The 18,983-nt window shown below is 31.2% G+C and overlaps 1 protein-coding gene across 1 annotated transcript in view; it reads left to right on the forward strand.

Annotated features, from left to right (window-relative positions):
* LOC145286274 (protein unc-13 homolog B-like) overlaps nt 1-18,983 on the forward strand; it is a 597,427-nt gene that overhangs the window by 449,479 nt on the left and 128,965 nt on the right. The window contains exons 22-24 of the mRNA XM_080135112.1: nt 1,852-2,071; nt 5,684-5,804; nt 8,416-8,522. Coding sequence (XP_079991238.1) covers nt 1,852-2,071; nt 5,684-5,804; nt 8,416-8,522 — 448 coding nt within the window. The remainder of the gene's footprint in view (nt 1-1,851; nt 2,072-5,683; nt 5,805-8,415; nt 8,523-18,983) is intronic.

Below are 18,983 nucleotides of genomic sequence, written 5' to 3' on the forward strand. Positions count from 1 at the left end.
TTTTAAGGATGCAACAGTATTTTTATTAAGGTTTTCTTAACAAAATCTAGTCTTGAATGTGATAACACTATAATGATCTTTGAAAATCTAGCAAGATAACTGTATCTTGGATGTATGTATATAGAATCAGCATACATGGATACCTCCTGTAAAGGTAGCTGAGCATGTAATTGTGAGGCAAGGGTTGTGCAATCTTCAACCACACCTTTCCTGAATCGGCACTGCCTGAGTTAAGTGATAAGGAGGAGTTCAGGGCGATTGTAAACAATGCCGAGATAAGTGGAGAGCACATAGAAGTCCTAAATGGTAACTAATTTCTGTACTGACTATTACTTCGGTGATCTAATTGGAACCGATGTGTCAATGTGATTATGCCATATTTTATATATATAAATTTAAAAATAGTAATATGCAATATTAATCTAAAATATAAATATTTACAAATTCAATTCTATCCTGAAAAAAAAAAATACTTAATGTTCAAGATAAAAAAAATATATGTAAATTTCTTTTGTGGCTAAACTACAGCTATGAAAAAGAGATGAAACTCTATCATGGTGACTTTAATGGAACCGTTAAAGCTCAATTCCACCAGATAGAAATAAAAATATTGCCACAGGCAATAATATAATGCAGCTTACAATAACGATACATTTTTCCGGACATATCTCCATTCTTTCTTTCTTCAGACTCCAAACATTAAATAATTTAAGTTAATTCTTTCTAACTAATGTTGGATTTTTTCAGACTCAAATAGCATTTAAGCTGATAAATTAAACTTTGCTACTGTCTAGGTAATTTATAGTTTTTGTTAGTGTACCATGTTATTTTCATTATCATTTAAACAAATTTTGTCCAACCTCGACAACTGCTAATATAAAACCTTTTTAAACAATTATTAAAATGATAATCAATAAGTACATTAATTAATTATAAATCGATGAATATGATAGAAAATGCCTACCTTAATTTAAAAAAAAAGAATGTAATTATTTAACATTATTTCATATTAGCATTCCTCTGGATTGAACTAAGCATTTTTTTAAAAATAAATTGTAGCTAAGTGTGTGATTGTATGGCATATGTACAGCATAATCATGTTGACACACTGGTTTCATTAGATCACCGAAGTTTAGCAACGTTGAGCCTGGTCAGTACCAGATAGATGACCAATTTATGAATTCCAGGTGTTGTATATAGGAGGATGTCGACACCTCCCTGGAATACCTCACATCACTATCTCCCCCAACGGGGATATACATGCAACTGGGGACCACTTGTGAATTTAATACTCCCATAGAACTTCCTTCTTTGGAGGAAGGTAGATAGAACTTCCTTCTTTGGAGGAAGCTGATTAAACCCACATAGGCTTAATGCAGTTTCCATTGTTTCCAAGTGTAGTAATAACAGGGCTGTGACAACGGAATATTCTTTTCATTCTTTTGACTCTTGGGTATATATCTGACACAGTTAGACATGCTTAATCAACTGAGAACCACATCTGTTTATATAAAAACTTATAAGATATTAACGGATATACACTCAAGAGTCAAAACAATGAAAAGAATATGCTGTTGTCACAGTCCTAGTGATTATAGTGCAACATTAACAAATGAAAATTGGGTTATCAGAAATAATGTTGATTTAGCTGTTTAACAAGGTGTAAAACCAGTTAGCTAACCCCTTTATTCTCTTTATTTTTTAATTTCACATTTAAAAATACATTTGATCTTTATGTAGCTATAATTAAATTTTGTACTCCCCCCACCCCCCAAAAAATATAATAGAGATGTACATACAATTTTTTGTTTTGATGAGTGCAAATTGTTTTTGTTTTGTTTTTTTTCACAGAAAATGCATGTTTACAAAAAGACCCTGCAAGCCTTAATCTATCCCATATCCAGCACAACACCTCACAACTTTGTTGTATGGACTGCAACATCCCCTACTTATTGCTTTGAATGTGAGGGATTGTTGTGGGGGCTAGCACGGCAGGGAGTACGATGCACAGAGTGCGGTGTCAAGTGTCATGAGAAATGCAAAGATCTCCTCAATGCAGACTGCTTACAACGTAAGTATAACTTTTACACTTCCTCTTTTACTGCTAAACTTTTCTTTCGTATCATGACTTTATCATATTTTACTAGCAAGATTCTGTGGCAATTTTACAGTGCTTTCTGCATCAGTTTGTATAATTTCTTGTTAATAATCTAGATACATATAAAGTTGAGTTTTTTCTCACTCTGGCATTCATATTAAAGGGCTATTTCTATTATATATTTTATTCTTTGAAATCTTTTCAAACTGGGCCTCATAATTTGCGGACTGTTATCCTCATCTTCATAGTTGTTCTTTCGTCACATTTCCACCAACTTATCCTCTGGCCTTCATTAGGTAGTTAACCATAACGAATTAGGAATGCTGAGCCTTGTAACTGTATCCCCCGTAATTACTGCGTTCCATAGCTGTTGTCTTACCACATTTTTGGCCAACTAATCCTCTGGTCAGCTTTGGATAGGATTGAAACCAGTATCTTCAGACAATGCTCACCTGAAGCCATAGAAACTCAATGCCTCTAACCACTGAGCCACAGACCCCATTGCAGTGAACCACCTGAATAAGGTGGATAAGTTGACCAAAACAGTGTGAAACAACAACTATAAAGATAAGGATAAATCCGCAAAAAAATGAGTATCCTTCTATTTCTATTCAAAATGTTTTAAAACAAACTTCTGAATATATAATGTCATGGATATGCAAGCAATTACATAAAGGTTGAGAATTTGCACATTCCTTTAAAACCAGCATTAATTACTTATTGATTTTTTATGGTTTCTTATAAGATGATTGGTTTCATTTCACTATTACACTGAATTCTATTTATGTATGGTGTCTGCATTCTGCGTAATTGCATAGAATTCAAAATGAAAATGTTCTAGAACACACACATATATATATATATATATAAAAGGAATCTTGTCTGTGTGTACAAAAAGGCTCTACCAAACTCCTCTGATCTACAATATTGAAATTTGATATAAAGGATATTTAGATTTGTAGCACATTTTCAATTTTGTTTTTAGCCAGAAAAACTTGCTACTAAGGGGTCAAAATTGAAAACAAAACAGTTGACCTTGGCAAAGCAAGTTGAATAAAACGTTGCTCCTGCTGTTATCTTTGCGCAGGCACAACATTAAACATTCATATCTCAAAGTCGCTTAATTTTTAAACTTTTATTTCCATCTGGAGGTAGTTCAGACAGTAATGATGCTGGAGCGATAAATAATGACTAAAGCTGGAGTGCCAAACATTCCGGTTTCGATTCTAATGGATGGTACCCAAGACATACCTTTTTAATAACTTTTGAAATCATTACTATATATTGGATGATAATCAATAGAGAATTGACTATAATAATAAGAAATCTGTATGAATTAAAATGATATTTAAAGTGTAGTATCTGTTTTTCAATATGCGACATAATCACGTTGACACACCGGTTCTTGTCAGATCACCGAAATTAAGCAACATTGAGCCTGGTTAGTACCAGATGGGTGATCATTTGTGAATTTTAGGTGGTGTATGTGCTCTCCACTTATTTCGGTATTTGTTTCCAGTCGTCCAGTACAGACACTTTACTTGCCACTGGTATTTAACAATGTAGACTTAAGAGAGGTGTGGTTGGAGATTGTGCACCTCCTGCCACAAAAATTTAACGTGCAGACGCCACTTTGTGGGTATCTATAGTCTATCAAAGACTGAAAGAGCCCCTATCTGTTCTTCAGATGCTACACTTCAATTTCTTGTTCTCTCTCAGTGGAGGAGAAATCCTTCACGACTAATACAATTTTTATTTTTGTTCTTTTTCTCCACGTGCCTAACTCTGTCCCGTGGGGAGGGGTTGTAACTTTGGGCTGCCTGCTAGTATTACTGTAAAAGTATATTCCTTTAAAAATAAGTCTTTATGGGTCAATACTATTAAAGAAAAATAATACTTTTCTACCATAAAAATGTGTCATTGTAAACTAAATATTCTTTAAATAAAAAAGTAGCAAGCATGTCTCTTTGTCTTAAAATTGTATCAATTTAATTGTTAAAGCCATACATATTCACTATCTTCTTAATGTAAACATAATTGTCAGCTAGATATTCTCCAACCCTTCCCCAAATTCTAATTTGATTATTTAGGAGGCCGGCTTGAGAAGAATTTAACATTGGATAAGAAAAAAAAAAACGCTATGTTGTAGATTGTAGGGAAGTAGCCTCATGGTATTATGTTCCATAGATGGTTAGTTCTTGGAAAGAAACTTTGCTCATTAAAGTTTTTTGTTTTAGGTACACAGTGAAAGAAAAAAATTATTTAAAGTGGTTGTAGGTAGAGGAGTTTTTTTTACTGTGAATGTTTTACAGATGGTAATGAGATTGGAACTCATTTGAGCACCTTCCATGAAATAAGTGATTCGAGAAATACTAGCTACACTGGTCTTATGAGAAAGCTGTTGGGAAGATAAAACAGCATTAGCCATTGCAATTTTTGGTACTTGTACAGTTTAATCAAGACATTAAAAAATGAAAATATCGAAAAAAAAAAAAAGTTATATTGTACATATCTGTTATGGAATGAAGTTCTCCAAAAAAAAAAATTCACTTGATTTGATCAAGTAGATTTTTTACAGCGAAAAAATAGTTTATGATACTGATCAAAAGGTAGCCATGTTGCAATTTTAGGAAGAAAAGCTATCATTTAATATGGGGAAGGGGGTGTCGGCGGTTTAGACCAAGTTATCTCCCCGTGGCATGTTCTAAAAATCCAAACATGGCTACCTTGTCATAAAAACATGTTTTTCCACTCTAAAAAAACTACGATCAAATTAAGTGAAATTTTTTATCAGATAACTTCAGTCCAAAACGGATGCATTCAATATAACCTTTTTTTTTTTTTCGATGTTTTCATTTTTTTAATGTCTTGATTAAACTGTACAAGTACCACAATTTTTAAAAGCCATTCAATACATTCTAGCATGTAAGATGAAATTGAATATAGTTTCAAATCTGATAAGTCCCGCACTATTGGCCAAGCTCCAACCTCTGACCCATCGCCACAATGTTGCATCCTTGTGCCTTTTTTTTTACAAATACTTGAATGTAATATGCTCTCATGAACTTATAGCACATGCCCCCTTGACATACATACTTTAACCAACCAGACAAGCGGCAAGATTCCACCCTTTCATTGTTGATGTCTCTAGAAGCCTTCTACTCTAATAGTTTCTTCCCTCCAACTGCTAGACTCTGGAATTCTCTCCTTATTTCCTGCATCCCTGACTGTACTGACATGTGGAAGCTTAAATATAATGTGAACAGACATCTTTCTACACAACTTCCTACACTTCCCTCTGAGGCATAATCCCAAATATTAACCCTTTGTGTCCAAGTGATAAGACATCTTGGTTGGGGTGAAAAAAATATATATATATATATGAACATGGTATTTGGACAATCTGTAATTCTATTAATAATTATGATCAAGAGCATTTTCATAATAAAGAAATATTAATTTTAATTAATAAAATAAATTAAGAAATATTAATTTTACTGAATAAATGTAGGTAAAGTTGACCGAAAACATTGAAATTCAAAACCAAAAACATTGACTCTTCTTTCTTGACAATGTCTTTTGCAGGAGCTGCTGAAAAAAGTTCAAAACATGGTGCTGAGGATAAAACTCATAATATTATCATGGCTATGAAAGATCGAATGAAGACTCGAGAAAAAAATAAACCCGAAATATTTGAGCTCATAAGGTGAATATTATCCACTTCTTCATGTTCAGTTTCTCTCTTCACTTCAGAATCATAGTCAAACTAAATCTGATGAACGGAACAATTTTGATGAAGAATGCCCCCAAAATAGATATCCTTATAAAAATGGATTTCATGTTTCAAACCTAATGATTCACTTTTTTTTTTTGAGAATAAATGCTACCACCACTTCTTCTTTAATTACATGTAACATTATGTTCATATTTTGAGATCAATAAATGTTAAACTATACATAGATAGCAAGTGTCAATAGGCTAAGTAAAGTATCCATATCCAAGGATGAATGAATGCTTATTCTTGTTGCATTAAAGTATGAAATTTTTTTTTTTTTTTTTTTTTTTTTTGAGGAGTATAGTGATGCTGGGAACCGGCAGTTAAATTGGTGTGATGTATGAACAAAAATGAACAAAGAATGTCTTGTTTATTTTACCTTTGTATATCCATTTATTTTCTAAAAAAAAACAATCACAAATACAAATCAGTAAATGTGGACTTACTGTTTGAGATATCTGGATGGTGGAAGTCTTTAAATTTTGAGAATATCATCTAGTTTTCAAAAAGAAAGGAACTACAAAATGTTAAAAAATGGATAATATCATAAACTGGAAGCTGGAATAGTTAATCTTTTTTTTATTTTTTATTGCTTGGTGATTTATGAAAAAGAAAGAAAGTCATGTGAGCAGTGTCACAACGTTCAGAATTAACAGTGGGATGTTCAAACTAATATGTATTTTTATATTGTTCACTACATTCCATACAAAGCTAAATGCTGTATCACATTCAGATTTCATGAAAAAGCAAATAATTCTTTTATTTGGATATAGCCTTTCTTTTTCTTCTCTCTGGTAAGTATTTCATTGAATGAATCTTTAGTTAATTAAAACTTGTATTTTAATATGTTTTAATATTACTATATAGACCACATCAAATGTAAGGGAACTAAACTCAAGCAATTTCATCAAAAAATCAGTTTTTTTATTTGTAGCATACAATTGTTTCAGCCTACTACCAAGGTATATGTAACCTTCAAAAATTTTATTTCTTGCTGAGGTCATCCACAGTACTCTTAAAAAAAGAAGGTAGCCCTAACAAATCTATACCTTTTTTAAAGCACTATTTTTCCTTTCCTAGAGCTGTTTTGCCTTGAATATGAGAATATTTTATGTTAATTTGTAAAATTACACATTCTATTTGAGGCTCTTCAGAGATTAGAGAAAAATTATTTTTTTAAAATCAAGCTTATGGTAAAAGATGCATCGGTGATTTGATTTCAATAGAATGACGTTTATCTGATGCCTTTGTGGATAATGTTTTGGATTCTTCCTTCTCACACAAAATTTTCTTTTGCAAACGACCTTGAAACTAGCTACAGTCTACTGTCATTATCAAAAGTGAAAAAGGGGGATAATGAATATCACACTATCTAAGGTCATTTTTTGGTCTGTTCTTGTCCTTCACTGTAACTCCCATCCTTCTCTCTGTTGTTGAAGCATCATAAGTCCAGTAAGAAAGCCATGGAAGAAAACGGTGGTTCAAGTTAGTTCCAGACTTTATTCTGGGTGTGGCATCAGTTCAATTTCCTCAAGTTATTACAGTTTATTCTGGATTGACAGGTGGCAGTGTTTAAGTGAACGATATGGGAGTATTAAGTTCACATAAAGCTTGTTCAATAGTACCAGTTTTATTTTGAATAAGCCTGCAGCTTAAATTATTGAGTTATACAATCTATTATACTAGATGTGAGTTTATCACAAAGCTCTTTTTGTTATAGATTTTCAGAACACAAAATGCTTGCTAAAATATATCTTTAACTCTGGGCTTAAAAAAAAATTCTGTTTTAATTATTCCAATTAGTCATTTATAATTAACTCAACATATCTCCTATCTCTCTATGTATTTCTGTAACATTTCTTCTCACTCTATGTTGAGTCAACCACTCTCTCTTAATGTTTATGTAAGCATTTAGGGAAATATTGACTATAATTTTTCAGTGTTGTAATTAAATTTACATTTGTGTGTCTGCACACACCATAAACATATATGTAAAGTAGATGACAAAATAATAAATCTCTTTATATCTATATTAAAATAATAATAATTTTTTTACATAAAAACAAACATTTCTATATAAAATAATAAAGAATAATAAGTATATATCAATGTAATAAAAAATAAGTCTTCTATGCAAAATAATAAAGGATAATAATACTTTCCTATAAAAATAACGGATGATAATACTTCTACATAAAAATAATATAGAAGTAAGGACTGATTATTTTTAGTTCTTCCAGAAGAATATCTTAAAAGAGCTGTAACAGTTTATGAATTTTCAAATGAAATCAAAAAAGAATAATAGTGCTAATTGTGACTTGATATGACACATGTACACAATCACGCAATTTCTATAATGCAGATCTGAATTAAATATGAAACTAATCAAAATGTCAAAACTTGCTGAGCCCCTCTTTCATCTCATCCTACTGAATTTTAGAATCTCCCAGTTTTTCATTAAATCTGATTATGTCAATTTCGACTTTTCCCTGGTTATTGCAATTTTATATTTTTGAACCTTCTTTTTACATTCGTCGATTAGGCAAGTTTTTGGTGTAGATAAAAAGTCCCATTCAGGACACATGAAGGCAGTTAAGCAGAGTGTGTTAGATGGAACTTCAAAATGGTCAGCTAAAATTGCCATCACAGGTAAGTGTGTGCAGGAGGCCCTTGTAGGTTGGTGGTAGTTGTCTCTTCATATCATTACTCCCCGCTGTTGTTCATATTTGTCACTGTCTGTTTTCCTCTTGCAAAATATTTGTAGATAATGTTTTCTTTCCTTTTATCTTTATTTTCCTATTTTTGGTGTTTTCCTTTTTTATATAATAAAGTGTTTTGTTTGTTTTTGTTTTTACTTGACACACTGCTTGCTTTTTTTGTAATTTTTTTCTGGCTTTTTTTGTTTCTTTTTATTTTTTATTTTTTTGGTGGTTGGAAATAAGACCTTTTTTTAAAGAAAGTTTGTTCTTTGAGATTTCTTTGTTTTTCTTTTTTTCAACTCTTCCAAACAATTGTGATCAGCCGGTCATATTCCAAAGAATGCAATCTCTGGTTATGTTCAATTGTACATGGAAAACTTTCATTGGGATTTTGCTGCTATAACGGCAGAATTTTAAGGATGAATCAAAATGGATTAGTTGCTACTTGTTTTTGCGTCCGGGTGGGTGGGAGACTGGGGCATGGTGTTCAACCCAACAAAAACAGGTGTGCTATTGTCATCTAGATATTTCTCTCCTGTCCCTGTCCATGGGATTTGGTTTCAAAACATATTTGTGCCATTCTCAAAATGTTATAACTATCTGGAAGTAATAATATCTAGCAATCTCAGGTTTGACAACTACTTGGCTTATATATCCAATAAGGTTAATAGAGAGCTTTACGTATTGCATATCCTAAGCTACCAAATTTCTTATGAATGACATTTGCTGACTTGGCTTTACAAGGCAATGATTCATTCCCATTTGGAATACAGATCCCTAGATTTAACTAGAGTTGGCATGATGTTCTCTGATTCTCTTGAACGTCTATAGCATTGTGCTGTCAGATATATACTACATATTCCCTGCCACGACCTTGTTATCTCTGAAATATGTGATCTGCTTGGATTAGATCTGTTGTCTACTCACCGAAATGTAACCATTGCTTCTGTTGCCTACAGATTATTTCATGGTTCTTACCCCACCACAATGCTTAAATACTTCCCTGTGCTGTGTCCGAACAAATTAAATCTGTGATGATAAACGTTCACATTAGACCCTCTGCATAATCACACTGGTGTTAGTTTAGAGATGTACTAGCATTCTTCTTTCATATTCTGTTCTGCAATCCTGAACGTGCTGCCTCAGAATTGTGTATCACATTTTTCAGAGTTCTGTATTGGTTAACTATTGTGATATTCTTAAATTTTATGCATTCCCTAATGAGCTTAAGTAGCCTCTGTCTATTGCTAACGGTTTTTATGACCATGGCTTAATAAAAAAAACAATAAATTTGATTTGCAATAATTTTAGGAGGACCTTTTTAAAGACTACCTTCGCTAAGCATAATTGCTAAATTTTTCAACTATGATTTTTGTCACTCTACATAAAGTATGGCTGACTCATGTTCACATCCTGATTCTTGAGAACTCCAAAGTTGAGCAATATTCAACCTGATTATTATTTGTGTGTATCCATTTGAGGATGCTAGCTTATGTAAGTAAGCACTCTACACAAAACTATAGTACCTATGCAGAATAAGGGTAATTTACGTAAAATATCAGAAGGTGCTGAATGAAAATTTTGTGACTTGTTTCTTTGTGCAATTTGTTCGATGAAATATATTATTTCTGTTATTATTAACATAATTTAATGAAAATTTAATTGAAAATGAAAACAGTATTCTTCTTATGAAAAAAATACAATAATTAATCATTGGACAATTTTTATGACACTTTAAGTTAAATTAAAATTCAAATCAAGATTTAAAAACACTCATTGAAAAAATAATTTTTGAATAGTAAATAACTTTTAACATCATTGTTTGGTTTAACACTACAAATTAAGGATATGAACCAATTATTATATGAACTTTCAAGCTTAGAAAGGGAACTTTACTTCAGGATTTTAATGGATTAAAGAAAGCATCAAATATGATGAATAAATTTGATTTGCACTTGGAATCAATCAGAGATTACATGCTTTGAACACTTTGAAGAATTATCTTTTCACTTTTATGTTTTTTATATTTTGTTTTTAAATCAGAATTTCCACTCATTGTTTCAGCGACCGGATAAAATATCAGCACAGCAGTTGAAAAACGGACAGTTTGTTTATATAATCTTTAATAATATAAGTCTTTCTATTTCACTTAAATTGTCATAAACCCTTTTGCATGAATGGTCCCTTTTTTAGGACCAGAAAAATGATTAATATTTAAGCAACATCTGTATTTTTCAGAAAGATCAATAGTCATAAAGATCAAGTGTCTTTCAAATATTGCACTTACTCTCTGATGTATATTGACAAGTTATTTCTCAGTTTTGAATATACTGTGGAGTGTAAGGCTATGATGAGTTTCAACTATGAGTATTATTCAATCAAGAATCTTTTGCAAAGTCATCCTTGTAACCAATTCATATTTTCATTTATAGTACAAACAAATTCTCAAAACCTATATAAAGTTGAATTTTTCGTCACACTTACATTGATATTAAAAGTCTACTTTTCCATTTAAAAATTAAGACAAACTTTATATGTTCAGTCATGGATATGTAAGCAACTAAATAAAGATGAACTAATTTGCATATTCTTTTAAAAAACGAACTTTCATTAATTATTCATTTTTTTATGGTTTCTTATTGGATGATTGGTTTCATATAACTATTATGCTCAATTCTATTTATGCATATTTTCTATATTGTGCATAATTGCATAGCATTTAGGATGAAAAAATCTTAGAACACGCACATATATATATATATATATATATATATATATATATATATATATATATATAAAATGTAAGTTACCTTATCTGTGTGTGTGTGGAATGGTCTCTACCAAACTCCTCTCTCAAATTTTGCATTACAGACTTGAAACTTTATTGGAGATTTAGACCTGTGAAACAAATTAAACTTTGTTATTTAATTGGAATTCATTATTGAGATGAGTATTATTTATTAATTTTATTTTTTATTGTGGACTATTATCCTCATCTTTTCTTAGTTGTTTCAAATGTGAAACAATGAAGAAAAGATGAGGATAATAGTCCGCAATAAAAAATAAAATTAATAAATTAAATTTTGCTTTTAGCCAGTAAAAAATAGCTGGCCTTGGCAGAAGTAAGTCGACTAAACCTGTTGCTTCTGCACATGCATAAATATACATTTATAGATTAAAGTCAATTAATTTTTACCGTTTCTTATACATCTGTTGATAGCTCAAATAGTAACAGTTTAAGATGGAGTGTTAAATTTTTAAGTTTCAATTCTAGCTAATGGCACTGAAGTCATTTTTTTTTTTAACTGTTGAAATTATTATATATTGGGTGCAGTATAATAATCAATCGAGGATTGCCTCTGTAATAATAAATATAAAATCTGCATCAATTAAAATATCATATTCATGTTTATTTTATGATCAGGCAGTGTTGGAAGGATTGCTAAATATCCTTTAAAGTCAAGTGAATTTTGAAAGCAATTTTTGCTCAAATATAATGTATTTACATTAAATAAGTTAATGAATTAAAGAAAAGGAATTGTGCACTACTGGCTTAATAGTATATAGTCTACAAACTCAGAATTTTATTCTGATTGTTCAGTTTTCTTAGTACAGCTTAAGTAGATGTTGTTCATATAAGTCGAGTATATGTCCTTGACAATCAGTCTGATAATGGCTTTACTTCTGTCATGTTCAGTTCTAAAATATCCACCTTTTGCAGTTAGTTTATTGTTAATCGCCTGAAGTGTCCTTACTGATGAATACTGATGGGGCTGCCCAAGCATTTATAAGCCTGGGCAGCCCCATCAGTATTCAGCAGTAAGGACACTTTGTCCTGGACAAAACAATAGCAGTATCTTGCATTTATTAAAGTTTAGCTTTAGCTAATCAATCTGCTGTATATAATTTGTACATTAGCGAATCAAACTTAAGTTCTTGTTTTCAGTTTTTGCTCTTGCCAGATATTTTTTTGGCGGGAGCGCAGAGGGAATTCATTACTTAATATTAATACTTTGTTATTACATTGTTTAATCCTGCTTGTTGTGGCATTATTTCCAGTTATCTTGGAATCAAACATTGCAAAGTCAGTAGAGACGTGGTTGTGTCATGACATGAGTTACATTCCTTGGACAGGAGTTATTACCCTTAAGTAAAATGGGTTAGCATGCCTTTTTTTGTATAATAAATGAATGTGTGCTTCTCGCTTCACAATGACAAATAACAAAAATAGTGGCAGATTTCAGAAGTACTTGACTGTTTTCTGTTTATGTCTACCGTAACATTCCGTGTTTAGTATTTTTTTTTTGTATTTTACTGCTGCCACCATGTTAAAGTTTGGGCTAATAAAGTAACAAAACACAGCACAGGAGGATGTGTGTCTTACAAGGAATGCATACGAAAAAGCACGTGAACCTGCTTTATTCATCAAGAATAACTCCTGTTCAAGGACTGGCAACTCATGTCATGACAGGTTGAAGATTTTACAACCCTTGCGGCAAGATTAGACACAACCATGCTTACAGGGAGTGTCTATTGTCTCTCAAGATTGAATGTAGATCATGTTGTGAAGCTGTACCGGATAAACAATTTTTAATGTATGATTAGCTATTTAAAAAATTCCATTTACAGTATTTGTTTTTTTTGGTTTTTTTTTTGTTTTTTTTTACTGAATTTGTAAATGTTGTTACATGAAATAATTTCTGTCCTCAATAAAAAATAACATGCAACAAAAATTAATTTTTATAAAAAATAAATAAAATGCAAAAAATATATTTAAAAAAAAAAAAAAAATGTTGATTTCTGAGGTTTTGTCCATTTTTCAACTTTTGTGGCATGCTTTTGTCCCGTGAACTTTTCTCAAAGAGCCTTAATGCGATTGATTCAGTTTTTATTGTTCAAAGAAATGCTGGCAAGAATACATTTCTTTCGTCTACAGGATTATAGCATCCGGAAGAGAACCTTATTTTCTATAGACTCATTAAGAAACTTAAATATAAATTTTGAGTCTTAACAGGACATTTTATATTACAATGTATTCATGTAAACGTTTTTATTAGTCTTGTATTATAATTTGATTTTATTTTGCAAAATATTTCTTTGGAATTCCAAAAGTAATTAATTTATATTTTGGAACTGGTTAATACTTAATTTCTTTTGTTTATAATAACTCGTATAACATAATTATTTTTAGTCTCTATATTTATAAAGTTAAATAGTTTTATTTGTTCAGGCTTCACTTCCAGACTAATTAACCAATTATGAATTTTGAAATAAAGCTAGTAGACATAAGGGATCCAAATGTTAGCTACATTTAATTTAGTTTCATGCAAAGGGGTAAAAATGGGCGGATGCTCTTCGTGAAAATTTAGATCCTTCAAAGTTTTACTAAATTTTAACAATATTAGATATCAGTTGAGGAATATTCTCCAATTTTCAGTTTTTTTTTAGTATTTTATAGGGTTTAATTTTAAAACTGAAATATTTTGATTTGCATTAAATTTAATTCATAGTCATTATCTTCCAATAAACCCTCAACTCCAACTAGCCTTGATAAGTGGTGACGTCCTTATATAAAAAAGATTCTTTAAATTTTAAGTTCTTAAAAGCCCTTAGGCTTAAATTTGAGACATTTTTTTTTAGAAATATCATCAAATAGACTTTGATCCAAATTAGAATAAGGATTCAAGACATAATGTTTAGCATCATTATTAATTGATTTTGATCTTCATAAGGGTCATAAAATGCATGCAAAACTGTTCTGTTTGGAAAATGAGTTTTACATGTGTTAGGATAGGTATTAGTTCTCTGTAAATCACCCCCCCCCCCTAAATAAAAATGAGATCCAACAAGGGAGGTAATTCAAAACATCTTAATTTGGTTCAAACATTAGAATTAAGTTTCCAATGTGAAATAATTTTTTTTTTTTTTTTTTTTTGCTTCTTCACTTTTAGCTGCTGATATGAACTTTTCTTTTGTTTTATGTAACCCTTCAGATTTTTAAAAAATCCAAATTGCAATCCAACATGTGGTATACATCAAGTTCCTACACTCAAACCTACATGAAAAAAGTGATTTTTTAAATAGTTCTATTTTTAACATGTGTACTCCAAACTATTGGTGTATTTTGATGAATAACAAATATTTTGCTACTCTATTGCTATTTTCATTGAAAGTGCTTGGAGTTTTTTTCTTTTTCCCTTCATGTGACTATCATCAGTTGAGAAAATGGGGAGAAAATTCCAAAGACAGTCTTAGGAAAAAAGCTATTAAAGTAGAAAATTTTCCAGTATTTTGAGATTTTGCTGCTAGTCAAGTGATCAGAGAGTATTTTCATTGATGAGGTTTATCAAAGCAGATGCCATGAAGATATAAAACAAGCATAAAAATACAACATTGCAGTGATGTGATAAGGACCAGACCTATCAGATTAGAAATTCATTTTTGTACCCTGTCTAAGAGGGGGGAAGCTAGTGATTGGTGCATCAGATGTGATAACAATACTTCCTGTGCAGATGAATGGTGGCTTAATGGAGATATGAGATGCTGGCAGGCATGAAAAGTTTTCTAGCCCGATAAAAGGAGACTACCTTCTTTGCAGCAGACTTCAACAAAAAAATTCAAATTATTTTTAATGTGTGAAATTTGCTTGAAAGATTATTGTATTTACTTTTGTTATGTTTTGTTATCAGTTGATGACAGTGGCGTGCAGAGGTCTGGTGGTGCCTGGGGCCATCTCCATGATTGTATAGTCCTAGTACCAAGAAATGTTATGAGAAAGGAAAACAGTTTTAATATGTAAATTACAGATGAAACAGGATATAAAACCTTTATTTGATTTAAATATAAATCAACCAAATTTATTAAGTTTTATTTTCCAAGCAACATCTGTCAGAAAACAAACTGCTTCACTTTTTTACATCAACTGTGAGTAATACTTTTTTTTAATGTTTTTGAATGTCAAGTTAATCAATCACTTCTATTATAATGAAGACCTTAGATATGATTTTATTAATTTAGTTTTAAAAATGACCGTTCTTTTCAACAGAAATTTTGCTGTTGAATTGTGTATTGTTGAGTGTCATTTATTTATTTTTGTGTGAATCGGATAATTATTTTTAGCATTTGTTTCTCTGATATCTTTCTAGTTGGAATTCTTTCTAGAGAGATACCGGGTACATACAGCAGGGACCACGTGAAGATAGCCAACATCCCTAGTAAGGTTGTTGAACATCATTCATTTCATATAAATCGAATGATTATTGCTGGCGTTTGTTTCTCTGATATCTTTCTAGTTGAAATTATTTTTAAAATGATACCTGATATATATGGGAGGGACCCCATGACAGTGGCCAACATTCCTAAGTGAAAGTTTATATCGAATAAACTGGATTCGAATTTGGCGCACCCAAGTTGTCAGTCAGTGTCATTCAACACTTAGACACTATCACCTTTTCTCCTGCTGTTGAAGTTCAGCATTTATTGTGGTCGAATGTTAGTCAAACTATCAGGTTCAGATATTCCTTAGCTCTATGAGAAGTGCCTTCCTTATTCTCATGCTTATGATGGACATGCACATGTATGTACAGGCACCAATTACCATTTTTTCTATGCAGAAAGGATACATCATGTTAAATGAATAAAGGACTATTTGTTGCTGTCATAGATCAGTGATTCCCACCCCAATTTCTTTATTGATGCTGAAATTTAAGTCACCCTTATTTTCTTCTGATTAGATGGCCCTGAAAATTGGATTCCTAGGATCCAACACCTTGTTGCTTCCTCTGCACGCCACAGATTGACAATATGCTTTCTTAAATAGTTATTTTATTTTGATTCATTTTTGCATACATTTTTAATTTAGTTAATTTATTTTAATTCTTGCTTGCTTTGTATTTTTTTGTTTTGTTTTGGCCCTGCTTCGCTGTTTTATGACACATCCCAGGCGTCTTTTATCGTATGATGTAGTGCAGTTTCGTTCCCTTATGGCTGAAGTAAAAACTGGTTTGTGCAAACAATATGAAGACCCTTTTAAAAAGACTGACAAAGTGTTCATCATTGAAGGTACCAGCATCTTGTCTGCCTAATCATCCTAATGCCATCTATTACTCTCTTGTGGCTTTGGTTCTAATCAGTGCCGGCAGCAGACTGATCTATGGTCAATTTTAATCTGCTTGACTAATGAATGCATAGCAACTTATCCCTTCTTTTTTTTTTAACGATAGAATTTTTAATTAAAATTAAAAGAATCTCCATAATGCCTGATGCTACGAAAAAAAAAAAAAAGCACGATTTTCATACTTTATGTAAAGATGCTTTATTTTTAACTTGCTCTAATTTTCTCTCGGTGAATCTGTTTCAATTTCTTATGGTCGTATTAGATCAAGTTACATTGGGTGGAAATTATTAACACTCTTTTGAAAAAATTAACTGGCTTCTGTGAGGATTATTTGAACTACTGTTCTCATTTTGGATTTTATTCTGACAATTTCCAGGCCCAAGTAACCTGTAACCTTCTTCAGATATCTTGCCAAATTGTGGAATCTGTAATTTCAAACTGAATCCTTTATTCAATCCATAGGGGTAGAATGCTCTCATTTTATCAGCAATAACCGACTAGAAGTCTTAAATAATTTTAAAATTTCTTTTTAGCATTGCATGTACTAAGGATTGAACCTTTAACCTCCAGACGATTTATTACTTAACACTTGATTTGTTACACATGTTTCATTAGACAGTTTTTCTTGGAGTTTTAAGATCTCTTTTTGTTTTTACTTGAAATATAAATAATTTTTTGATGTTTTGTATTAGTTGGATTATTCAGACTAATGTCCACATTTTGAGTGTTATCACAGCCAATGTAACCTTCTTCAGATGTATCTTGTCAAACTTGAAAATCTTTGTCAGAACTCTGGTAATCTGCATGGAATTTTGAATGAAACCCTTTATTTAATCCACGGGTGTAGCATGCTCTCATTCCATTCATAATGAGCGGGTAGAAATCCTAAGTAATTCACAGTTGTATTCTTAGTTTTGCCCACACTGAAGATTGAACCTTCAACCTCCAGAAGTGTTTCACTTCAAACTGAAATTTACCTTATTCTTTATCTGTTATGCTACGAGTCATTGAGAACAAAGTGAAGATGAGAACAATAGTCTGAATAATCATATTATCAGTCCTCATCTAAAAAAAACGATCAGATGGTGTTCATCCTTCCAACGGATGAACATTCATCTCTTCTTAAGCATTCTGAGGAAGCAGAGTATGAATAACACTTATTAAACCATTGCTTTACATGAACAGTATTTTTCCCATCAGAAAGTAATGCTTAATCAACACACAAAATTTTAATTCTTTCCATCATTTTAAAAATTTAAAACAGACTTCATGTAAATAAGTGTGATTGGGCTCAAATTTGGACTTGTACCACGTTATAAAAATTATACAGATCCTTTTTTAATGATGCCATCTATGTCCGGTACAGGACTTAAATGATTTGTTAGTCTTATAAAAATGTTGTTTAATTAATAATTTAATGAACAAATGATACTGTAATGATAAAATTCAACTTTTAAAATTATATTTAAAAAAAAAATAAATAAAAAAAGGAAATCCCAGGAACAAGTGTCAACATTCACTCATAAGAGCAACAATAGTTATCCTTGTTTCTTCTCTTAACCAACTACACAAGACAATAAACAACACAAGACAATAAACCCATCAAAAATGTATGCAAATTAACATCCAAAACCAAACTCACTGTAGCAAAAGTTTTCTCATTTTGTTTAACCATTTTGGACTATTCACAGCATCTAATTTGTATAATCATTCTTGCCTCGTAATCAAATGGTTCTTAGTTCAAGTACCACTGTTTTCTTACAGCAGGCACATGTCAATTGTGGTAGTTTATTCTTCTGTCGCTCTGCAGCATCACCACAACAAACAAATGTTTCTGAATTTTTTAGATGAGGATTAATAATTTTTGATTATTTGGATTATTTAGACTACTGTTCTTTTCTTGGATGTTGTTTTCATACAACATCCAAAGCGAAAAGAGTAGTCAGTCATACAAACATAAAACCAATAAAAATAAAATAAATCCAGTAAAAAATAAAAGAATAAAAAATGGCAGGTACATAATACAGCTGCTTAGTAAAAATGATTTTAACTTGTGTTGAATGTGAATGCCATTTCTCTTAAAATTGGTCGTTTTTTTAATTGCATGACTAAGAATGAGTGGCATTTTGCAGCATTTTTTTTTAAACTGACAGAAGATTGTATTCTTGCCTGCATCTTTTAAAGAGAACTTTTATTGGTAAGACTATTTTTTTGTCAATAGACAACATTTCTGTTCTTGAAAATTGCTAGAAACAAAACCAAATATTTAAACAATGCATGATTTGCATGAGAGTG

This window comes from Euprymna scolopes, chromosome 10, assembly GCF_053919585.1.
Source record: "Euprymna scolopes isolate OS-2025 chromosome 10, ASM5391958v1, whole genome shotgun sequence".
NCBI classification, from domain to species: Eukaryota; Metazoa; Mollusca; class Cephalopoda; order Sepiida; family Sepiolidae; genus Euprymna; species Euprymna scolopes.